At 39.3% G+C, this 23864-nt stretch overlaps 1 protein-coding gene across 4 annotated transcripts in view; it reads left to right on the top strand.

The window, feature by feature from the left end:
* The window catches only part of PTPN11 (protein tyrosine phosphatase non-receptor type 11), a 50287-nt gene extending 27161 nt beyond the window's left edge, over positions 1–23126 (top strand). For 3 of the 4 annotated variants that reach the window (XM_075898753.2, XM_075898750.2, XM_075898751.2), the window contains exons 7-16: positions 2242–2338; positions 2859–2938; positions 3046–3204; positions 6574–6705; positions 8936–9090; positions 9666–9733; positions 10715–10866; positions 15006–15118; positions 16530–16631; positions 19474–23126. In XM_075898753.2, coding sequence (XP_075754868.1) covers positions 2242–2338; positions 2859–2938; positions 3046–3204; positions 6574–6705; positions 8936–9090; positions 9666–9733; positions 10715–10866; positions 15006–15118; positions 16530–16602 — 1029 coding nt within the window. In that variant the 3' untranslated portion in view covers positions 16603–16631; positions 19474–23126. The remainder of the gene's footprint in view (positions 1–2241; positions 2339–2858; positions 2939–3045; positions 3205–6573; positions 6706–8935; positions 9091–9665; positions 9734–10714; positions 10867–15005; positions 15119–16529; positions 16632–19473) is intronic. The other variant, XM_075898752.2, reaches the window with a different exon arrangement.
* The last annotated feature ends 738 nt before the right edge of the window (positions 23127–23864 follow it).

A 23864-nucleotide genomic window follows, 5' to 3' on the forward strand; every position in this document is an offset into this window, starting at 1 on the left:
TATGGTGTTACTACCCAAATTACTTTCCTTTTCAGTATATTTAAAGATACAATTCCTCTTTTCCTGTGAGCTACTTGATAGAGATGTTGGCAGTGTTCTTTATTCTTTTGCTTCGGAAAAAAAAGGGTTTTTGATGAATTTAGTGCTTGGCTGGTATAGTGAATTAACAACCACCATCTATTATTGCAACCAGATTTATTGTTGTACTATGTACAACTTTAATGGGCTCTCTACATGTTGCTGCAGCTCATGAGCCTTTCCTCAGGGATGCACAGAGCAATAATAATTGTTTGTATGAAGCAAGGACATTTCTGTAGTCTTGCCTGCTTGAGTCCCATGCTGAAAGACCCCGAGGGCGAACTTTGCTTGCAGATTATAAAATGAACACAGTTAAACGTGCAATACTAGTAGCTTCAAAGTGCTAATTACACCCACGGTGTTCAGTGTAATTGGCTTATCCAAGCACCTGAAGCATCATGCAGTATGGCAGGCACATGTTGTTAGCTGAAGTGAACCTTCTGTAGAACTTTGCACCATAAATGATTACTACTCCTAACACTTTATACTAGAAGAACATCTTCTGTTCTTGGCACTTAGCAAGCATTCGCACACACTCACAACTCTCCTATAGATATCTTATCTTCATACTAAATATAGGGAAATGGAAAGGCAGAGGAACTTGGTAACTTATCCAAAATAACACAGGAGTTTTGTGGTGGAGTGGGGAATTGATCCATGATTTCCAGTTCCAAAGCTAGTGCTGTAATTATGAGATCATCCTTCTGCTCAGTTGTAAAAAGAGGGTATAATACTTGCCTCTCTTCAGAGGAATGCCTTAAGATTAAGCATATACAGAACTTTCCATGCAAAAGCGTAAGTCCTGTTGCTGTTATGGTTGCTAATTTTACTTTCTGGTCCTATTTTAGAACATGTCTGCCTTGAATAGTCTTATTCTAATGTGACAAGTTTTTATCTAGAGCTGCTTATAGGAAGTCTTTTTTAAGAGAAAAATCTAGCAATTAGGGATGTAAGTGATTAGTCAACTACCAGATAAGCCTTCATGGGGGTGGGGTAAGGGGTGGGAGGAGGGCAGAGGAAGGCAGAGGCACAACGGGGAAAACAGTGCAAGCAGGGACTGAAGTAGTCCCCGCTTGCACCAGGTCCCAATTGCTGCGCTTCAAGGGTGGTGTTTTATGAAGCTACGTTTCCATTTGCAAAAATATTTGTGATTTTCTGATTGAACTGATTGGGAAATCTCAGCCCAGCTTCTTGCTTCATATGATGACACAAGTCTTTGGGTATGCTTTGTGAGGACCCTTAACTTCAGTTGTGTCAAGGTTGAGAGGCCACATATGGCGCACTTCTTCATTCCTGAATTTGTTGTAACATGGCCACTACATAGTAGGGATGTAATAGTGTAACCCTTTAAATGGTTAATCAGAAAGCCTGAGCTTGTTGGTTACCGTAACGGTTACACACTGGCCCTGGCACCACTTGTGGGGAGCTGGCTGTTGCCCTGCACTGCAGGCTCTGCAGTATACACTTTATAAACTTTATACTGCAGAGCCTGCAGTACAGCTAGCTCCCTGGGAGTGGGGCTGGCAGCTGGAACCAGGCTTCCAGATTTTTCACAGTTACACAATTACCTAGGTAACCGCTTGTTAACATCCCTACTACATAGTGCATTTTAGGAATTAGACTTGAATCATGTTTTAATGCTTACCTTCATTTAGAAATCTAGCCAGAAGATGTAACACTTGGAAGATCTGGCACGCAGTTCAGTATGTTCTCATTCAGGCATTCATTTTCATTTTGCAGCTGGCTTGTTTGGGTTTCCTTTGGATTGTCAAACTTCTGTATAACCCCCCTCCCACCTCCAAAACCAGCAGCCCAACGCATTTTATGATGGGTTTTTGTAACCAAATATTGTTTTTGTATGTAAAGCTCCCTAGGAGGTTGAAATTACAGCCATTTGGATTCCTTACATAAACCTTTGCCTTCAAAGCTGTCAGATTATTTCTTGTAACTGCTGTTTTGAATTTCCTAATTCAACGTATTTAACCCTTTGGACCAACCTTATTAAACCATGAGATTTTATTTTTCTAATGATGTCTCTTCTCATCTGATAGTCAAAAGTCAGATTTTTTTTCTCCACAGTCACTGCTATGTGTGGTGTGTCTCCTCATTGCCAACATGATATAAGTTTTAGTGAAACCAGTTGTTTATATTCTTTTCATCTAGACATTACAACAGCAAGAATGCAAACTTCTATATAGTCGTAAAGAGGGTCAACGGCAAGAAAGCAAAAACAAAAATAGATACAAAAACATTTTACCTTGTAAGTAGTATTCACCTTTTCTTCTTTTTTCACTGTTAACATTGGGTTGATACTGGTATGTCATTTCACTGGGAAGCTGATCATTATTGGCCAGTAAGTACAGTGTTTTAAAACATCAACAAGCTAAATGTGTTGAGTGATCAGCACTAATGCTCAGTATATTTAAGAGGATTAACTTATGCTGGAGTGGTGCAGGGCAGAATAATTATATATACTTTTTATATATCTCATATTCAAATTAATTGCAAATATTAAGCAATGCCTAAAAAGAGAACACAAACAACTTGATGTTTGATTTTAATTTCTTCAGAAATTTGAAATTGTCCTAGAGAGCAGGGAGAGAGGAAAGGTTGAGTCTTCTGGCCATTTTCTTAGCTATTAGAAATGGTAAGTTGTCAAGAACATGCAAAACGTGGCCTTTATGTCATTCTTTTGGTACGAAGGAAACAATTACAATTTGGCTAGATAGCAACCACAGAATGCAGGAGTTTAATATGCTGTTTACTTATCCTTCCTCTAGTTGATCACACCAGAGTTGTTCTACATGATGGAGATCCAAATGAACCAGTTTCAGATTATATCAATGCTAATATTATTATGGTAAGTGTGTTATTGTCTAGTTCAAAGCCTGCTTGCATTTGCATCCCTACTAAAGTAAATTATTCTTTACAGTCACATCATTCATTGATGCTTGTTTTGATCTCTAGCCTGAATTTGAAACTAAATGCAACAATTCAAAGCCAAAAAAAAGTTACATTGCTACTCAAGGCTGCCTGCAGAACACAGTGAATGACTTCTGGAGAATGGTATTCCAGGAGAACTCTCGCGTTATCGTTATGACAACAAAAGAAGTCGAAAGAGGAAAGGTAAAATGGAACCGTAGGCGGGTCCCAGTAAAATTAATTATTTTTCAACACAAATTAAAGACTAACCAGTCTTCAGTCACACTGACTTACAAACTTAAATATGATGACATGGTGCAGATGTGACTCCCATTGGAGGCCCAAGTCCTGACCTGCAAGATGCAGAATGCCTTCTCCTCTCACTGACAGCGAAAGGAATCAAGAGCGCACTCATTTCACAGGTCAGGCTCTTGTTTATAGAGCTTGAATAAGTGACCCTTATATGTATTGCTATGCTGCCCTTAGATCTGTTACTTAAGGAGAAGGAATAGTGAAGAAATTAGTAAACTTGCGCAGCTAGGCTGGCATGCTGACTACCAGAATGTATTTCTCTTCTTCCTCCATTACTTCATTGCTTTCCATACTTGGCAGTGACAACGCTCTTTGGGCTTGTATGATGAGCAAGTCAGTTGGATCACAACTGCATCCAGCTGAGAACCCCCAAAGCAGGAATGATTTAGCTCTTTTATTTCTAACATTCTGTCTTCTGCCTGCAAGTGCAGTCTGTGTGCCATGTTCTGCAAGAACACAGCTGCTCACTCAACCCTAGTGATCTGCAAGTCTCTAGTGAAGTGCTCTGGCAATGCCAGCATGTTTATTACTTTGAAAGCAAGAACTTTTACAGTAACGTATCCCAGAACTGTGTCTTGTTTCTTTAAAGGAATTGAGATCTTGTTTGTTCTCTCCTCCTGTAATCTGGGGCAATTACTCTGTTTCTGACTCCTAAACTTGCTGGATGAGAAAAAACAGAAAGAGTTCTTGACAGTGACACCACTGCTTGTGTGCAGCTTGGGTTTCTCTCTCAGGAGTGCTTTGCCTTAGATGTCTGCAAACACTTTGTCTTGTCTGTGTTCTTCTTTCCATCTCTTGGTCAGAATGATACTTTCTGTTTGAATCTTATACTTCATCTCTTCAGTAAAAAGAAAATATTCCACTCAGTGTGAGGAGGACTCGAAGAAGACTAAGTAAGAAAATAGCTAGTGCTCTGTTATTTAACAAATAATTGACCATTTTTTCCCCTTTGCTTGACCATATGAAGCGGTGAGATCTGTTAATACACTTAGCATGAAAGCTGGATATTTGTAGCTTTTGTTGGGGTTTTCCCCCGCCTTAAAGTCTCCAGCATGCCATGTACAGGGCTGTGGGTTGGTCCTGGTTTTGATGTCTGAGTTGTTAAAATCCTGCCTGCCCTTTATTTAAAAAATCAAAAAATCTGTGACTTCTACCTGGGTGGCTTGATGAAGGACTCTATGACGGGTTCCGTCTGTTCAGAGTGCAGTGAAGAAAGACCAGCTGGCCCATTGGCTCAAGAGCTGTGCCTTGGCACCCTCACTCCTGGAACAAAATGAAGAGATTGTGGGTGTTTTTAAAAGAGTCATACTTCAGAGCATCCCCAGGACCCTGTAACTTCTGTGATATTTTACCAACTAGGCAAGGCTTGTCTTGACTCATCTTTTGCTTTGTTTTTTTGTCAGTGATTGCTAGATATGGCTGACACTCTAGCAATAGCCCTTTTTGCGTTAACTTCGATCCTTGTTCCTCCAGTCAACACCTCTGCTGTACATTCCCCACATTTCCTGGCACTTCTCTAAGTCGTGCCAGTCTTCTCTCCACACTAAAAACACAGCCCTTTAGAATGATTCAGTAATCAGATCATTAGTGATGCAGCATGTGCTAAGTATTTTTGAGAGATTCAGTGTGCCTTTTCTATTTCAGTAGACACAGATTGCTGTCCTGGTTGGATGTGAAAGCTTATACACCCCAGCTCAAGGTGCTTTTTGAGGTAGAAGGAAGCATCTGTCCTAGAGAGGATGACTTTAGGACCAGTTTACTTCAGGCAGTAGGGATTCCTGAAACTCTCAGATCCATCTAAGAATGTTGAGACTACAAAATATGCAGTTAGAGAATCACACAAAGGCACATCATTACAAATTAAAATAATTCTCTCTCCCTCCCTCAATAATCGTCTCCACCCTGTCTCTCTCAAATTAAAATAGTGCAGTCTTGGAAGAGATCCACTGAGCTGATGTACAATGCATCCCCTTTCTCACACTGATGACTCTTTAATGTTACACATTACCGTTGAGACTCTTTATGCCAACAGCTGCCTCCTTGTTCAGTATCCTGCATTAAATTGGCAAATTGTTATCTATGTTGATTTAAATACAAAATGTGAGTTTCAGTGCAGCTTATGCTTTTTGAGGAAAATACAAATAAACAAAAGCTTAGTTCCAAAGCATCCTGGCAAATGTGTATGCATGCTTCCCTCATCTAGCATAATAGCTTCTCGTGTTGGCAGCAAGATACTTTCCCTCTCTCATGTTTTCTATTGCTGTTGAGTTTTGGCAGTGAAATTACTGACCTTCAGATGCACATTTATGGGGAAGTCATTCTCTTCACTAATCTGTGGGTGGCCTGCATTTGATATTGCTAGAAAATCTGTCTGTATGTCTTCTAGAAATTATTCATCCCTACAGTACGTAGACTAGGTTTGCATTTGAATGTTCTCAAGGATCTTGCTATTTCTTATTACTATTTTTACTTGGTTTTGGAGGACTTGCTTTTGTTATATGGAATACATTACCACAGGCCCTAGAGTAGTCTTCTAAGGAAAGTGGGACACTCTGAATCAGGCTTAAATATCAAAGTGAGATGCGTTCAGTACTCTGTGGAGAACAATTCCTCATTGTTTGAGTGAAGGCCTGGAGGTCCAGTGAGCCTTCTCTGCTCTGATTTCCAAATGATGTGAAAGGCAAATGTCTTCCAAGATGCTTCTGTGTTAAAAATGGCTCATTTCTTTGACTTATATTTATAGCTTTAAATACAAGATTTTTAGAGCTACTTCTTAGGTTAATGCAGTCCACTTGAAGTTCTCCATGTATTAAAACTACTTTTGAGGTGAGTGTGGCATATGCTTCTAGGGGCTTTCCTTTTTACCGTCACAATGATGAGATTTTTATTTATTTAGTTAGTTAGTTAGTTAATTAGTTTAATTTTGGTATCTATTGAAGCTAACGAAATCAGGAACATTGCTGGAAAGCAAAATGCTCCCACTCCCAAAGCTATCCTGGGACCCTTAAAGCTTCCTTGTAGTCTCTTTTCTCCTCCATCTTGCACAGGGAAAAGAAATATCAAACATTAAAGGACATTGGGTGATACAGGCTAATCTAGTTTTCCCTGTTAAACTAGCCTTTGCCAGTTTGCACTGTGTTAGTAACTGTAAACTCGGTATTTATATAAAATATGTTTAAATCTTCAGAAAACTGCATTTTAAAAAACAATCTGACTTGTGAAATCAGATATTAAACTGTTTTTTTTTCTTCCATCTTCCAGAGTAAGTGTGTCAAATATTGGCCTGATGAATACGCATTAAAGGAGTATGGAGTTATGCGTGTTAGGAATGTTAAAGAAAGTGCTGCTCATGACTATACGCTAAGAGAACTCAAACTTTCTAAAGTTGGTCAGGTAAGTATGTCAGTAGTTTTTCTTTGGTTGATTGGTTAGTTCTTTTCTAGTTTATAATAAATATTAATTTTTAAATTTAGGATGCAAAAAAGAATTGCAGAAAGGACTAAATCTTCTGCTGGTGGACAGAAAGAGAGTTTAGGAACAAATAATCTTTAAGTTTTAATAAATCAAGCCCTAACCTTCACTTCGAGACTCAGGTTCTAAATCAAGTGATTTTGGTCTTTTGAGCTTGGGATAATGTCTTGACCCTCCAGATTCTTGTAGCCAGAAGTTAAGCACTTCAAAGAGTGTGTGTCTCTAGATTTATTGGGAAACCTGATGATAAAGTAGTCTTGTCCGTAAATGCAAACCTAATTAGCCTTTGCTCTATTTAGGTGCTTGCATGTGCCACTTCATTATAGCATCTGAGGGCCTTACATCATCTTGGTTAAGATACCTAGTATTGACAGTTATTTCTAGGCTCCTTATATGACAGCCTCCCTGTTCACTAATTTTTTCTGCAGTACGCAAAAGCATGCAAAGTTTGAGTGTGTTGCACAGAGTTGCAGCCCTAAAGAGCTTAGTCTGTGACCAAAGGAGCTGCATCACAGTGGGGTGGCAATGGGGAAGGAGAGAACTTTGGATGTTATGTGTGGTTACTCAGCAAAAGCATGTGCACATGTGCTTGACTTACATGTGGATGAAAAAGAAACTGACTCTTCATGAAGGTGTTAAAAGTGATTTTTAAAGGAGAGGTTTGAAGGATGGGAGAGTGTTAGGTTGGCAAACCAGGTCATGCAGACCAATCTGTGTATAGCGGAGAGTGTAGAAGAAGGTGTAAAATCTGCTGAGGGATAAGCCAACAAGCAGGTTGCTTAGACTGATTGTCACTGGCCCAGTAAAACCATAAACAGTGAATAAGAGACTAAGGCTCTGACTCAGCAACTAGGAAATTGTGCAAGTCATCCTACTGAAGCTAGATTATGTTCTAAGAGGCAGAGTCCTGAAGGTGAGGACAAGAAGCTAGAGATGATTGCAGTGGAGAAGCAGGAAGCCATGAAGGGATTCATGGAATCATAGAACACTAGAATTGGAAGGGACCTCGAGAGGTCATCGAGTCCAGTACCCTGCTTTCATGGCAGGACCCAGTATCTTCTAGACTAGGGGTTCTCAAACTTTGTGATACCACGACCCCCTAAAATGCTAAGTGAATTTGTGTGACTCTCCCCCCCCCTCCACTCCCCTGGGTCACTTCCTCCCCCCTTTTCACCAGACTCCTTGCCCTCCTGGAGTTCCTTCAAGGCATTTGCAGTCCTCAATGCCCGTCCCCCCTACAGGCTCCTTCCCCCTGTCTCTTTCTCCTCTGTGTCCCTTTGGTGTGGTTTTTTTTCCCTCTCCTCTCCTCTCCTCTCCTCTCCTCTCCTCTCCTCTCCTCTCCTCTCCTCTGACCCCCACATGCCCTTATTTACCTCCGGGTCCTCTGCCCTGACCCAATCCCCCAGCCTGCTGCCTGAGGGACCCCACCCTCTCCCAGCTGGGGAAGTGTTTGGTCGCCCAGCAACTGTGCCCTGCCCGGCCCCTTCTGCGTCTGCTCCTGCGCTGGCCTTACTCTCCTGCTGCCTTGCCTCCTCCTGCAGCTGAGCCATGCTCCTGGAGTCCCGCGGCCCTAGCCACGCTGCATGGCTTGCCAGCGGCTGCCTTCCGCCACCCTGCCACTCTTCACGGCCTGGGGAAGAGGGGTCACAAGTAAAAAACCGAATCCAGCTGTGACCCCCCTCTTAAGTTGCTTGCGACCCCCCCCTGGGGGTCGCAACCCACAGTTTGAGAAATGCTGTTCTAGACCATCCCAGATAGATATCTCCAGAGATGGAGATTCCACAATCTCCTTAGGCAACTTATTCCACTGTTTAACCACCCTGACAGTTAGGAAGTTTTTCCTAATGTGCAACCTAAAACTCTCTTGCTACAGTTTAAGCAGATGATGAGGTCCGATTGCCAGGATGGGAAGAAATATTTTGGAGGCTTGTGTTCATCTGGAGTGGAAGCATGTGTGTTGAGGAGGCAAGAGAGAAGTTACTGTAATAAATAGGAATGTGTGGCCTTTTTAGGTTTTGATGGTGTTAAGGAGTCTGTTGTGTTTTCCTTTTATAAATCAACTGATTCATCTGAGTAAATGGATGCTTGTGGCTGGGTGTCTCTTGATATATTTAACTTTTCACTTGTATGTTTGGTGGGGGGGTTTTTTCAGGGGAACACTGAGAGAACAGTCTGGCAATATCACTTCAGAACCTGGCCTGATCATGGAGTACCCAGTGACCCTGGTGGTGTCCTGGACTTCTTAGAAGAAGTCCACCACAAGCAAGAAAGCATCACTGATGCAGGTCCTGTTGTGGTACATTGCAGGTACAATAATGTGACATATTTCCTAGCTTCCACTATAAGCTTCTTTAAGAATTAAACATTTCTTTCTGAAAAATGCCATTTTTTCTTGGGTATTTGGCTACCTGAGAAAACACTTGAAGTTTGATGGATGAATAACTTTGCACATGTTTCAGAATTTGGGAGATGATGCATGCTAGCTGCCCTTATCACAGCGTGAATATTAGTATTTATTTTTCAGAAGTCTGAGAGTCTGTGTCTTTGTGCGTGCAGAGGAGGGTTTCTTTATGGGGTTATAGGAAGAGGGATGACTTTATGCTTCTCTGTAAATTGAGAATGTTTACTAAATCCTAAATTGAGTTGTGCTGTTCCATTATATTACTTCTGTTTTCTGCAGGAAAATCACTCTTTGTTTCTAGTTAGTTAAGAACTTGAAACTATTTTGTCAGTCATAGCTCAGTTCCATTTGTTTGATAATATCATCTGGAAGTCCAGTACATCTTTATATTGGACACTTGTTGGTCTACTGTGACTTTATTGCCTATTCAGAAAGGAAACTAAATTACTTCCTTTTTTTTTTTTTTTTTTTTTTTTGACAGTGCTGGAATTGGACGAACAGGGACTTTTATTGTGATTGATATTCTTATTGACATAATCCGAGAAAAAGGTAGGTCCCCAGTTTAGTTTTTTCACAGGTACTGTGAACAATTGGTGAAGATCAGGCAAAAGTTGCACAGTGTATGTTTGTGCCTAGGAGATATCACATCCCTAGCGATGTGTCCCCATTTACTTCAATGGGAGTCATATGGCCAAATCCTGGAATGAGGATTTTGCATCTCACCTTCAGTTGTTTTGTAAATTTCGTTGGTTTTTTTGCTCACATACCTGCTTTTTGCCAACACGGTTTTTTGCAGCCTTCCATTTGTACATACTGTTTGCCATATTTGTTGTCCAAAACATTTTAATGATTTTGGTTTCCTATTTGCAAGGGCAACTTCTAATGTTATAGTGGACAGACAATGCAATGTTCATATTTTTTATGTTGTTCAACATAAAATTAATACTATACTCAGAGCTCGACGATCACAGCAAAAAACACTCACCAGCCCCGTACTGAGTATGCGCGAGACCCGCACTGCGCATGCGCGAACTGCCAGTGAACGGGGCGACTGGGTGAAATCTTCTCGCCACAGGCGAGTAGATAAGCAGATTTATTGAGCCCTGACTATACTAATATAAGGTCTTTCCTGATCTGAAGACTGCTTATCACTAATCTCCTCAGTTATGATGGGATGCACTATTTTCTTTAAGTTTCAAGTATTTCACCTCTACATTAGTGCCTCTATATTATGATGAATATTTTCAGCTGTAGACTGCACGTGACTCCATTTGGAATCTAATAGGGCAATGCTGAGTGCTGGCTCTTTCCTCCTACAGAAGAGCTGGATAGCTTGTCTTTACTGCAAGTTGATGTACAAATGGCTAAATAAGGGTCTCAGATTCTGATTACCACCCCAAATCATTGTTATAGCAACCAAATGTACTATGTGTCTTACATTCACTAGGGAAAACACAGTCTGTCCCAAAGAGCTGACAGTGAAAACATCCTGTGCTAGTGCAGCAGTGTAATATGGGTGATTTCTTCTAGGTGTAGACTGTGATATTGATGTTCCAAAGACCATTCAGATGGTGAGATCACAGCGGTCTGGGATGGTTCAGACAGAAGCACAGTACAGATTTATTTACATGGCAGTACAGCACTATATTGAAACTCTACAGCGTAGAATTGAAGAGGAGCAGGTACGTTGGTCGGAACCTACCATGGTCTTTATGCAATGATGCTGATTAGGAACTTGCCGTGATGATGGGAAAAAGCAGAATTGCCTGGTTGCTGTCTGACTCTGAGGTGTATTTATAGTATGTTGATTGTATGCATCATGAAAAGGCTTGTTCTGTTGCACTGTTTGTTCAAAGAGCTTTGCCATTTATTTCAAGTCACTGTCTTAAAACACTTGCTGAAACTGAAGGATTTAGACAGATCTCAAACGGTAAAAAATGCTTAGTCTCTGCCATCTCGGAGGGGAAAAGGTTCTTTCATTAACATTCCTACCTATAGTGATTTCCTGGAAGGCGCAGCAATTTCTGAGGCCCAATCCTACATTCCTTGTACACTCAGAACTCCCATTAACATCACTGATTAGGATGTGCAAGGAATGAAAAGAAAGGCTCTCAGTCTTAATAAAGAAGGCTCCAGTATGCGTCATTGTATGGCATATGGATTTGAAGTCTGTCCATTATATCTGTGTTGAAAGTGTAGCAATTCTATTCAAACAGAAGTTACTACAACACCTGTTTTGGGTGCCTAACATTTTAAGTTTTAAGTATTAAAAAGTAATTACATTGGTCATAGTTTAAATTTTTGGAAAGAAATACTTTTAAAGAATGGAGCCAATGTTATTACAGCATAATAGCCAAGGAAGAGAGAACATTTAGAGCGGAAACTCTCATCATAAGTCAGAGTGGCTGCACTGGAATGAATATTGTCTGGGTCAGGATTAGTTGTAGTAGAACTGCAGAGGTCATTCCTTGCTCCAGAAACCTCCACTACACCCCAAATGCCTTTGCCAATTGTTTGTATTGTGCTGTGGTGGAGAAAAGGCTTGTTCTTTTTCTGTCCTTTTCTTCCCTGGTTCTTTCAGCTCTTACCCTACATGACTGCCATCCTGAGTTCTTAGCCTTGTCTGGAATGGCAGGGTCTGTTCTCAGAAGGTAGCTGTAACCACTATATAGCTAACACTACTGATCCCTTTTCTCAAACCATTCATATCATCTATTCCACACCTGATCTCAACCATCTGCAGAACAGTACATCCTGGACGCGTCAGACATTTTTCTTTTATGACTCTGCTCTGTCCTACCTTGCCTTAAAGCTGATGGAAGTTTGAAAATACATGGATGTGTCCTGCAAAGCTCCGTCCCTCAAAGATTATATATTGTTCATTTCACTCACAGCTTTTCACAAAATTTCCTTTACTGTCTCTTGGAGTTTGTTTTTTAGATCTGATACAGTATTTCCAATACATATGGAGCTAATACAGTTACATTTGTGTCTGATATGAGAACAGAGGAATCATTCTCTCCTATGATGGTCAGGTGAAATCTGTAGTCATGTAAAATGTATACTGCTGGGCTAAAATGGTAACAAGACTTCAACTGGGTTCTGTGCTTTTCTTTGCTCTAGTACAGTAATAGTGCTTCTAGTTTTGGAATAAAAAGCCCTTTGAAGCTCTTGCAGGAAGCTAATGTAATCCTGAGCAGCCTTTTGATGGCCTGACGGTGCTCCACATAGGCAGTAAGAGAGAGAAACAAAAATGAATGGAAAAGAGTTGGGAGCATCGGTAGAATGAAAGAAGCAGCTGAGTGTCTCCTGTCCCCCATTTGCAGCTTATGTTATGGTGAAATCTGTTGTTTCAGTCATCCTTTTTACCAGAGGAACACCCACTCCCCTCAAAAAATGGTTTTGGAAAGAAAAACTTTTGGGTGAAGCAAGGTCAATATCTTATTCTTAGAGCCCGGCATGGATACAAAATTTTCATCTGCATCCATATCCACAAAAATGATCCATGAATATCTGCATCCATAGATGTGGATAGCCACAGATATACAGTGGATAGCTGCAAGTTTGCTGGGTTTTAGATACAGAATTTGTACCCATGTCCATATCTGTATAATGAACCGTGAATGTCCACGGATGAGGATACCCGTGGGTATAAAGCAGATACCCATGGATTTGCAGGTGTCCACTTATTCATGCCCTAATTCAGACAGTGTCCTGAGTTGTTTACCCAGCTCTATTCTAGAAGTATTCCCTATTGCCTTTTGGCATTGAGAGCCTCCGAAGTCTTGATGTAATCAATGTTGTGTTAAATATTGCCTGTCTCTTCTGAATGTATGAAAACTACAAAGTTAAACCTGTTTGATTAATTTCCTTCTTGGAAGCAATACTTATTTTTTAGTAACACTGAAGTCTCTTGAATAATTATTTCTAATTAGGAATAATAAAAATGTGGTAGGAATAGTTACACTGAATAATAGGAATTAATTATAACAAATCAGTGAACTCAGAGGAAGAACTCAGATGTCTTAGATTTACATCTTCATGGTTTGTTTCCTCTAATTTAGTCAGATCAAGGAACAAAACTGTCTTTTATTCTGCTTCTCTGCTGCTTTTTACACTTAAAATAACCCTGCTGGTTGAATTGTAATTTATCACATAGTTAGAAGAATTTAAAATACAATTTTAGTCTGCAGCATAAAATTGATCTTTACTAGCTGTGTCTAGGTGAGAATGTGTATCTCACAGATTCTAAAATAGGGACAGGTTCTGAACCTTTATTCCCCTTCAATCTGATTTTTGAAAATTTACAACAATAATATAATTGGTTTTGACTAGTGGTCCCTGTAAAGTGATTTGTCAAGAGAAAATGGGAGGCAGAAGTGAGAGAACATTACATTTCTAGTGGCAGCTACAGTATAGTAAAATATAGGCTGAAATTTTCAAAATTGCTTTAATGTGAATTAGGAATCCAAGGCTACATCTTTATTTAAAATACTATTGTGTCGTTGGTGCAGCTGTGTTCCTGTAGCACATCAGTGTAGACACTTAGGACAGCACTGGGCGGGGTTCTGTCATCATTCTGGTTAATCCACTTGAAGGCAGAAGTTAGGCCTAGGGAAGAATTCTCCCATTGGCCTAGTGCTGTCTATACCAGGAATTAAGTTGGGATTGCTACATCTCTCAGGTATGTTTTTTTTCAAACCGCTTGAGGGACATAGCTGTGACAGTGTAATTTTTCAGTGTAGACCTGTCACAAGTCTTTGAAGAGGTTTTGAAATTCTCAGTCATAGGCAGTGTGCCTTCCAGTCTTTTCCATCCACTTACAGATTTTTCCATCCATGTGCAGAATAAATTTTGTTATTCACCAAGGCATATGTGAGTGTGCACCAACAGGAGGAACACAAACCTAGCAGTGGGCACTCAGTTAATCATTTGGGTGGCACTGGAATCTCTCGAGAGTGCCTGTACTAGTGCATAGCTTACAGGGACGATTGGACATAGCAGTGTTTCCCAATTTTATTTGACCACGGAACCTTAAAAAAAAAAACAGCTGGGAGAAACTGATCACAACAGAAACAGAAGAAGAAGAAAAAAAAAACCCCACCACCATCTCCGGGGAGAGGGGGGGAGGAAGGAACTGTCAAGAAACCCCTCCCCCCCCCAAAAAAAACAAAAACAAAATGCTGGCCCACCCCAAAGACTGGCTCGGGGGAGGGTGGGAGTGATCGGGTTCTCGCGAACCCTTACTTTCACTTCGCGGAATCCTGGGGTTCCATGGAACACTATTTGGGAAACACTGGGTCATAGGATTGATTGGCTCATTGGTGCATTTGGTCTGAGCCCTACAAACTTTTTCCACAATGTATTGTTAGAGTGGAACTTGTGCATGTGTTTGACCTTTTCAATCCACTGGCTGACATTGTCTAGAGTACACTGAAGGATGAATCTTTTGACCAGGTTTGGATAAATTCACAAAGTTGGCACATCTTATTTGAGATCGGCGCGGGGTGGGGGGGGAGGGAGAGAAAGAGGGGATAGATGGGCTAGGACCAAGTGTTCTGTGAAGATTTTTACCAAAAGTTGCCAGTAGTCAAAGATAACCTCTGTCTCTAGTAGTAGCCAGACTGCATGTTGTAATTACAGAAATGAGATCTTTCATGCTTTAACTTTTACACAAAATCAAAAACTTTTCTAGAAAAAGTAGGTTTGGCTAATTTACATTTAATTTCTTGAACTTAACTATTACCTTTCACAAATATAGATTTCTGTTATTATTGGCAATTCTAAATCTGTTTAATTTTTGTGTTGACTCTCTTTTCAGAAGAGTAAGAGAAAAGGGCATGAATACACAAACATTAAATATTCTTTATCGGACCAGACAAGCGGGGATCAGAGTCCACTCCCGCCATGTACTCCGACCCCAGCCTGTCCAGAGTAAGTAGCAGTTTCTGACAGTAGTAAATAAGTTCTGAATGGCGTGTGAATTCAAGTAGGTGCAGCCTTTGAGAGCTTTGTTGTGGGCTGTTTTCCTTGCAAGGGTTTATTTCTAATCATATGAGAGGAATTTCCTGAGCAAACTCTTGCTGTCTTTCTCTACTCAGTTTCACTTGAGATCTTATTAATTTTTTCAGGTGTCCCCACAAATGGAATTTTTCGGGACTGCGCTTATTTTTCATTTGATACAAAGGGGCCTTTGGTGAGAAGGGTCTTTAATTCATTGAAACAGTGGTTCTCAGCCAGAGCGTTGGAGTCCCCTGGGGGGCCATGAGCCGGTTTCAGGAGGTACTCTGAGCAGGGCGAGTATTAGACTTGCTGGCGCCCAGGGCAGAAAGCCAAAGTCCCATCCCCAGGCTGAAGCCTGGAGCTCTGAACCCTACTACCTGGTCGGGAAGTCAAAGCCTAGCTAACTTTGCGAGGGCTCCTCTGCCACGGTGCCCCAAAGAGCTGGCCTGCTTGCTACCCCCTAATGCCAGACCTGGCTTTTATATGCGGAAAACCAGTTATTGTGGCACAGCTGGATCATGGAGTTTTTATACCATGTTGAGGGGGAGGGAGGGCTCAGAAAGAAAAAGGTTGAGAACCCCTGCCTTAAAACATATAGGATATCTTGGGTCGTGAAGCACTTGGATATGAAATATATACTGGTTTTTCTATTCATAGAACACAAATCGTGCATTGTGTCCCTGCAGCTACCAATGAATAGAACAACTGTTTAGCAAGAATATAGCAACATTGCTTAACAATAATTTGGGACTGAAAGTAAAGACAATACTATATTCCATTGAAATGATCTGTCTTGTATTTCTACGCTGACTATCACTATGGTATCTGAGCTAAGGAAAATGTAGGTTGAAAGTATTCAGTGACCTAGATTAGAATTTAGCTAGAGCACACTGAAGTGAATATGTCTGTGCTTGGAGGTGCAGTGAGATGGAGAACAGCTCCTTTGTTTAAAAAAAATAGTCTCTAGGTCTCAAATCACTTAACAATTTGCCATTCTGTTTTCCCTATTGTATCGTGTTTTCTTGTTAACTTCTTTAATGACCGGAATTGCAGTAGAACTGCAATGCCACTCTTTTGGAATCTTGCCTTCATTCTGTCCCAAGTTTTGTGCTGACTTAACTCTATGCAACCCTCTAGGTATTAAAGCAGGCATTGGGTGGAGTTGTCGCAGAATTTGCCCCATAGATCGGGTCATGCAGAAATCACCCAGTATTCTGAATCCAGATACTCTGTGCTTTCAAGAGAACTGAACTAGTATTAGCTGTCTTAGTTGAATTATGCGATGTGTATTTATTTTCTAGTAAACCTGACTTTATTTCTCTATAAAAATCTGTCATTTTAGAATGAGAGAAGATAGTGCTAGAGTATATGAAAATGTGGGGTTGATGCAGCAGCAGCAGAAAAGCTTCAGATGAGATGTACAGAAACTTCCATGCAAAGGAAGGTATGCACATTGGAAATTCTAGTGTGATCTAGCTTAAAGCTGCTTTTGTTGCACTAGCATATTTTAACATAACCACGGTTAGCCACAAAATATATTTAATCCAGCAATCATGGCTATAGTGTCAGTTGGTTTAGCAGCTGAAGTATTCAACCTCATTTTCATAGCCATTTGATTTACCAACTGAGGTGAGTAATATTTTGGACTGAGTGGAGCCAGATCTGACACAGTGCTTTTTGGGCTGCTCCAGCTGAGACTAAATTTACTCAGTTAAAAAAAGGATAAAAGCATTTTACTTTCTAGAACATTTACAAAAATTAAAGAGAATGAAAGGCTATTGACGTATACCTTCATCTTGCTCCTCTCTCCTCTTCCCCCCACCATGGTTCAATATCCAAAGAAGGGAATTTGAAAGGAATATAATTTGAGGGGAAATGATGGTGACTCAGAGAAATCATCAGAAATGCAGGTACAGCTTGAAAAGTGACTCTCAGAAGAGCACTTTTCTCAGCACATGTACTTCCTAGTGGCTCAACTCTCTAACCTCTGGGGTCAGATCCTGCAATCTTTATTGATGTACAGCAATCAATAATGTAATAATAGAATGTTTAAGTCTTCAGGGCTGTCTCAATAAACACCCAGTTTACTTAAAGGAAAGAATTCCAGTTCTTACACACACAAGTCAGACCATGCAGAGCAAAGAGGAGAGAGCAGAGATAACGCTCCATCTTGCTTAAAGTTTGAAGGCAGACTTCCATCACAGGTTATAATTGGTTTTGATTATTACACATCGGTAAAGGCTGCAGGATATGATTGAAACTTTTAACTGCTAAACCAACCATTGTGGCAAAGATTCTTCGATTAAATACATTTCAGAATTGAGACTGTGGCACTCAGTGAGTCTTTAGATATTGAGGGTTGTGTTGGACTGTAAGTGGTTTTTAAATCCTCCCATTTTGATATGTTGACCAAATATGTTTTTATGCTCATGTTAGCACTGCTAGGTCGATACAGCTATGGGAGGTTGGGGTGAATGCTGTTCTGCATCTCACTGTAGAATCTCCATTTGCACAGATCTGAAAGGCAAGAATCAGATAAACTTTCAGATCTCAGGGAGAGTTTGTGACACCGGCTACTTTTGTATTGCACTGAATAATTCTAGACTCATTTGCTCTGGAAATTATCAATAAAACCTTAAAACTTTTTAAAGTAAAACTTTGTACAAGGTTTTAGCATGTGGGTATAATGTGCTTATGTGATAGAACATCTCTGCTTCAGAGAGTGGCTGGGCCAGTGATCTGCAAACATGATTTACGTAGACCTTTATATAATTGATTGCATCAGAGCCATTATGGCATATAAAGGAAATGGCATTCACCCTGACCCAATAGACTGTAACCCACATCAGAGTTGGAGTATGGCCCATAGACTAGACATTTGTTAAATAAATCATGGTCTGAAGATCTGCTCACTGTTTTTTTGTGGTATATCCTGTTTTGAAGTCTAAATTTCCATAGCTCCCTAATTAGTATTCCCTATATCCAGGGAACAGTACACATCTTAAAATCTCTGTTTTGTATTGCCACTCACTTGGCCCTCGAAGGAGTTAAACTACTAGAACCAATTTTAACTTTATAATGGGAGTTTGCCTTCCAACTTCAGAAGCAAGATGGAGTATTAGTTCTGATCTTTGCTCTGAATAGCCTTACTTTTGTCTTGTAATTGGAATTCTTTCCTTTAAATTGAAGTAAACTGGGTGCTTATAGAAGATATTACATATACGGTCCTGAATACTAAAACATTCAGTGTCTGGAAACAGTCCAACCTAGACAGCTGCACTGTAAGCTTGCCCATGCTGCTTTGCAAGTATGCTTTGATCCTGGCGTACACTAGGCACTTGGAGACTACTGAAGGATACAAGGCAGCAGCCTGTCAAATCCTTGGCCTCTTACTGACACTATCAGAAAAGTGCCAACTGTGTGTGTATGAAGTGGAAAGGTGTCCACAAGGAACTAATCTAAGAACACTGATTGACTTCAGGTCCCAAATGTATATGAATGCCTTTCAGTCACTGCCAGTGCAAGACAGTTTGGAACTAAGACTCTGGAGTAGAAAGTGAAGGGTCTTTGTCCTATTATTCATATAATATCACTAAACTAAGCCCTTACCATCACTCAGATAAGTACTTGCATTTTGCCTTATACTATATTTAAATACCTATAATTTCTCTGCTCCCCAGTCAAATGTAATGGAATATATTTGTTTCATTCTTGCTGTTTCTCATAGACAAGCCCAGTACTTCAGATTTCATTTGGAAATATGGCATCTTGAATTTAAGTTTTTAATGAATTGTCTTTTGAAGTTAGGTTTCTATATTCTTTTGATATATTCTTACATTTTGGGCCAGAGATACCTTATGCTAATCCTTTCAAGAATTAAAAGTTTAGGCTTTTATTTATTGTCCAATGCAACTGAAATGCAAAATGAACACTGTAAATGATGAAAAGTAAATTAGATCTCAGTTCTTTTAGCTACTTCTCTAAGAAATTAGTAATTTTTATTTTCGTTATAGGATGTCAGACCTGTTACTGTACCTTTGATAGAACAAGTTTACAGTTGTAAAGTGATCATGAAGAATAGCCACTCCACATATATGGGAGAAGACCAGATTATATTTCATTAAACTGATAGAGGGCTATAGTTGTTTGAAATTCCATCTGATATTTTAGATCTAAGATCAATCACTGCTGTTTATGCTAAGTGTAAAAATAAAGTAACTCCATGTACGTTCACGATGATGAATTATATGTTTCTAAAGGACTTACAATTTTTTTCACTTTCACAGAAATGAATATTTTTTTTAAAAAAGGTCAAGAAAGAGATGGAACAAGCTTCGCATGAAGAATGAACTTTTTATTTACGGTTGTTTATCCCTTCAGTAGTAAGCAAAATTTAAGACCATCTAAAGATCATTATATCCTTTCTCTCTAATACCTGATTTACAATTGCTCATTTTTCACATTAAAAAAGAAATCCTCTCTACAATGTAGAAAGATATTTTATAGAATTTTAATTGTGAATCCGGCCAACAGTTAGACTGGCATTCATCTGCTTCAGATAGCATTTTTGTTTCAAAATCTAGTTATTAACATTATTTCTTGTTAGAGAAAGTTGTGGGGATTTTTTTTTTTTTTTTTTTTTTGTGTTCGGGAAGCAATAATGTGGGTAAGTCCATTACATTAATATCAAATAGTAATGGGAACTAAACTTGATTGTTTGAAGACTGTGGATCACCCACATTCAGAGTTTTAATACAGTTCAAACTTGTTCTTGGTTTGTCAGGGTGAACAGTTAATTTTTTATATGAAGGTGGTTTTTTGTAACAGCTGATGGCTTTGATTACTTCTCAGCTGTGTTGCTGGATGGGCTATTTTTGAGTAACTACAAAAAGTAGCCTTTGCATCAGACTAGAACATTCTCTAGATGATTCGTATCTAAGATACCAATTTACAAAAAACACAGCTGTCAAAAAACACAGCTATAGGGGCTGCTGCCTATGTTAGTTTGTTAGTGATCATGTATTAAGCAGGAGAGTTGAGACATTTTAGGAAGCTCTGCAGTAGCACTTGACATCATATTAAAATAAACGAGTATCCGCCAGTGTTCCCTCTAATTTTTTCCATCCATGTGCAGAATAAATTTTGTTATGTGCACCCAGGCATGTGTGGGTATGCACCACGAATGGAAACACATGCTGCTGGCTGCGAGCAGCTGTGGGTGATCTGCCTTTGCCAATCAGCTGAACAGAATCTGACTCTCTCCTGGGCAGCCACCCAAGCGCTCAGCTTACAGGGAATGCTGATAACTGCCTGTGCAAACTGTTATCTTAGGCTGGAGTGACTCCCTTCTTAAAAATTATAGTTATTGGGCCATCTGGTTCTCAGTAAGGCCTTACACTACTGCAGGTGGCTCGTTCAGAGTTGCCTGGGGAAAAGAACTATGTGGAAACTAGCTATCACCTATATTGCCTTAGTGAAAAGGGCAGTGCAGGTAGCAGTCAACAGCAGCTTGTTCTGGTCTGTTTTATCAGGCAGGAGTTTCACTAACATTCTGCCTAAAGTGCCTTTCAGAGCCACATCCAATTTACTGTCCATGTTTTAACTAAAAAAAATACTGTATCTGTTTCTAAAAACACTTTTGATTATTATTAATGAAACAAAATCCTCCCAGAGTGATGCCAGCAGTGAGAGATGCTATTATCATGCCACAGTTTCTTGAGTTTCTTCATCTGCAGAAGGCCTATAAACACACTAGAGAAACCTTGCCTTGTTGTGTTATCTGACTCTAGATCTCCCATTGGAGCTTAGAGCAGCTGACGGTGCTAATAGCAGGATCAGGATCAAGGCATAGGTACCAGTGGTATCTTAGCAGCATTTTTCCTCTCCCTGCTGATGGAGAATTATGGTGAAGCCACTAGGTGGTATTGGAGGTGTTGTTATTTTTATTTAGAGTATGCAGATCATGGCAATCACTGCATTGCATTGTATGTGCAGGAAGGGTGCAGAAGTGATGAAGTTACATTATTAATCATATTAGTGAAATTACACATAAGCCTGGAATGTAATTAGTGAAACGTTTGTGTCCCCAACATTGATGTTGGGCTTGCATTAACTTTCCCTGAGAATGCTTTGCAAAGTCAAATGCTTCACATTTTGTTTTTGTCTGAACTGAATGAAGGTGCATCTTAACTTAAGCTGAACTTTGTTACTTTGCCTCTTAATACCTCTTATCTTCTGGTCCTGGAAATCCTGTCACCAGCAAACCATAATATTTGTGTCTTAATGTCATAATCTATAGTACAGTCATTAATATTTCCACCCTCTGTAGATCTAAAATTCTTATGGATTTATGAAAGAATAATTTTTGTTCATCTATTTTTGTTCATTCTGTCACGAATAGCATACAGTATTTGCTTTATATCACCTTCCTTCCTCAGCCTCCATATATAGTTTCATCCTGTTGACTTTTTCTGCAAAGATTAAATAGGGATCATTTAAGTGCCGAGTTGTGTTTTTGAATACTTCCCTGGATGCAACCAACTTTTAAATCAGGAAGAAATGGAGTGCATGTTCAGGATTAGAAATACTTTGCACCAAAATGAAAGTTCAAAGGAAGATCCTCTAAGCCGTAGCTTATGAACTGCACTAATGTGACCTGTCGTAAAGATTGACTTGTGAGAGCTGCAACCAATAATATGCTGATGTATTCAGCATAAGACTGCCTATCATAAGATAGAATTTAAGCTCTGTGGAACTTACCTCTGTACTTATTTGTTATTGGAACTGAGGGAATCTTATTTGTCTAGAATGTGTGTTAATTTTTAGGAGCGCATGATGGATGAATGTTTTTTTTTTTAATTAGAAAAGATTCCAAAAGATTGTATGTTAGAGAGAGCTGTTTCTTTTTTAACTGGAGTGTCTGGCCCTGCTGAAAACCAAAGGGGAGGGAGATCTTACAAGTTACAAACCAGCTGCCTTTCAAACATAGTCAACAGAGGGGTAAACTCTTTGTGTGTCTTTCTCTTTTACTATTATTTTAAACATCAGTTGTTTTATTACAAATCAAACAAGAGAGAGAAACCTCCTTTGGTACAGGGGAAAAATGGACACTTGGTTTCATGTATTTTAGTGAGTTTTTGAAAACTAATTTAACATCATGTTACAAGCTATTGCTGTAAGAATGGAATGGAAAAGGGATGCAGTTTTGAAGCATTCTATAGTAGAAGACTATACCACAAGGGAAATTTAAACCAACTCTGAAGGTGCAGTATTATAGGCTAGCAAGAAACTGCTGCAGACCTAATTGACTGAATATTTTATAGCATACATTTTAATTTCAGGTAACCTTTAGTAGGACTGATTAGGTCTTCTGTTGACCAAACTTATTTTCTCTTGAGGTATATGTATTGAAAAATGCAACTTCGTTAGTTGTATCCCTAGCTATAAAACTTGTTTCCTTTTTCATTGTAGGGATGGGATAAATCAGACAGTTGGTACTAGGACATTTTTCTTCATTATTTCAAATTAATTTTTAATTTTTCAATTTTTAAATAGCAAAATGTAATTATTAATTACAGACCTGGTTATTTATGACACTATTGTGATTTTTTTATTACAGTACTAAAGGCTAATGGAAAAAAATATCCTTTATTAGGTGGACTAGACCGTACATTTATTTTTTTCCTGCAATGTATGAAGTATTGTACCAGAGTATTAAATGAAATGTAATATTTTATTGAAAATCTCTATCCTTTAAAAGGAGGACATTTAGGATGTCATCAATTTGATGTGAATCATGTAAATGTTAATAATGATGCGCTGTTTTATTATACATTTAGTGTTTCAAAAGACTCACTTAATTCCTTTTGCCCACATGCATTCTGTAGATCATTTACAATTGTCAAAATGTGACATTAAAATAATAGATCATGTATAGAAATATTAGTGGTTGTTCATTGTTTTCCCTTATGGTATTTATGGGTGTTAGTTCAGCTGCTTTGCAAGCTGTGCTGTGATTTTAATTGCTGCAAGGTTATATTATCAGTATAAAAGCATATTTGTAAACAGCAGAATTAAAAATTAGGAATAAAAATAATTTTTCTTATAAGTTTTTGACCATTACTCCAATTCTTTTTCTGTAATACTTATATTAAAGATTTATTTTATTATGTAACCTCCACACTAGACTGGGAAGCATTTCTGATCTAATTACATTTAGCTTTCCTCCACAGTGTAGCTCTGTGTTGTGTCTGCTCCCTTCATCAAGAGCGTGAACATAGCCAAGCTTTTTTTGTAATATATGATATTTCAGTGTTGTTAAGCTGCTGCTTTTATTGCCTACTGCAAATTGGATAGCCATGTAGCAAAGCACTCCACTCTATTTCAGTACAACTCATCTAGTTAACTTCCAGAGGCTTGTGAGTTTTGTGTGTGCGCGCCTCATTGGACATCTACAGGAGATTCTGGTTTCCTTCCTCTCCCTATGTGGAGACTTGCCTGGATTTATGTAAGTCTGTTGCCATTTGTATTTGCATCCATAGCCACCAAAATAAGCTGCAGATAGCTGCACCCACATCAACAGATGTGCATACCTGTGCGTATCGGCAAATTTGCAGGGTTCTAAATACAAAATGTGTAACTGCATCCGTATCTTCAAAAATGAACTGCAGCTATAAAA

This window comes from Pelodiscus sinensis, chromosome Z (genome assembly GCF_052426305.1).
Source record: "Pelodiscus sinensis isolate ZL-2025 chromosome Z, ASM5242630v1, whole genome shotgun sequence".
NCBI classification, from domain to species: Eukaryota; Metazoa; Chordata; order Testudines; family Trionychidae; genus Pelodiscus; species Pelodiscus sinensis.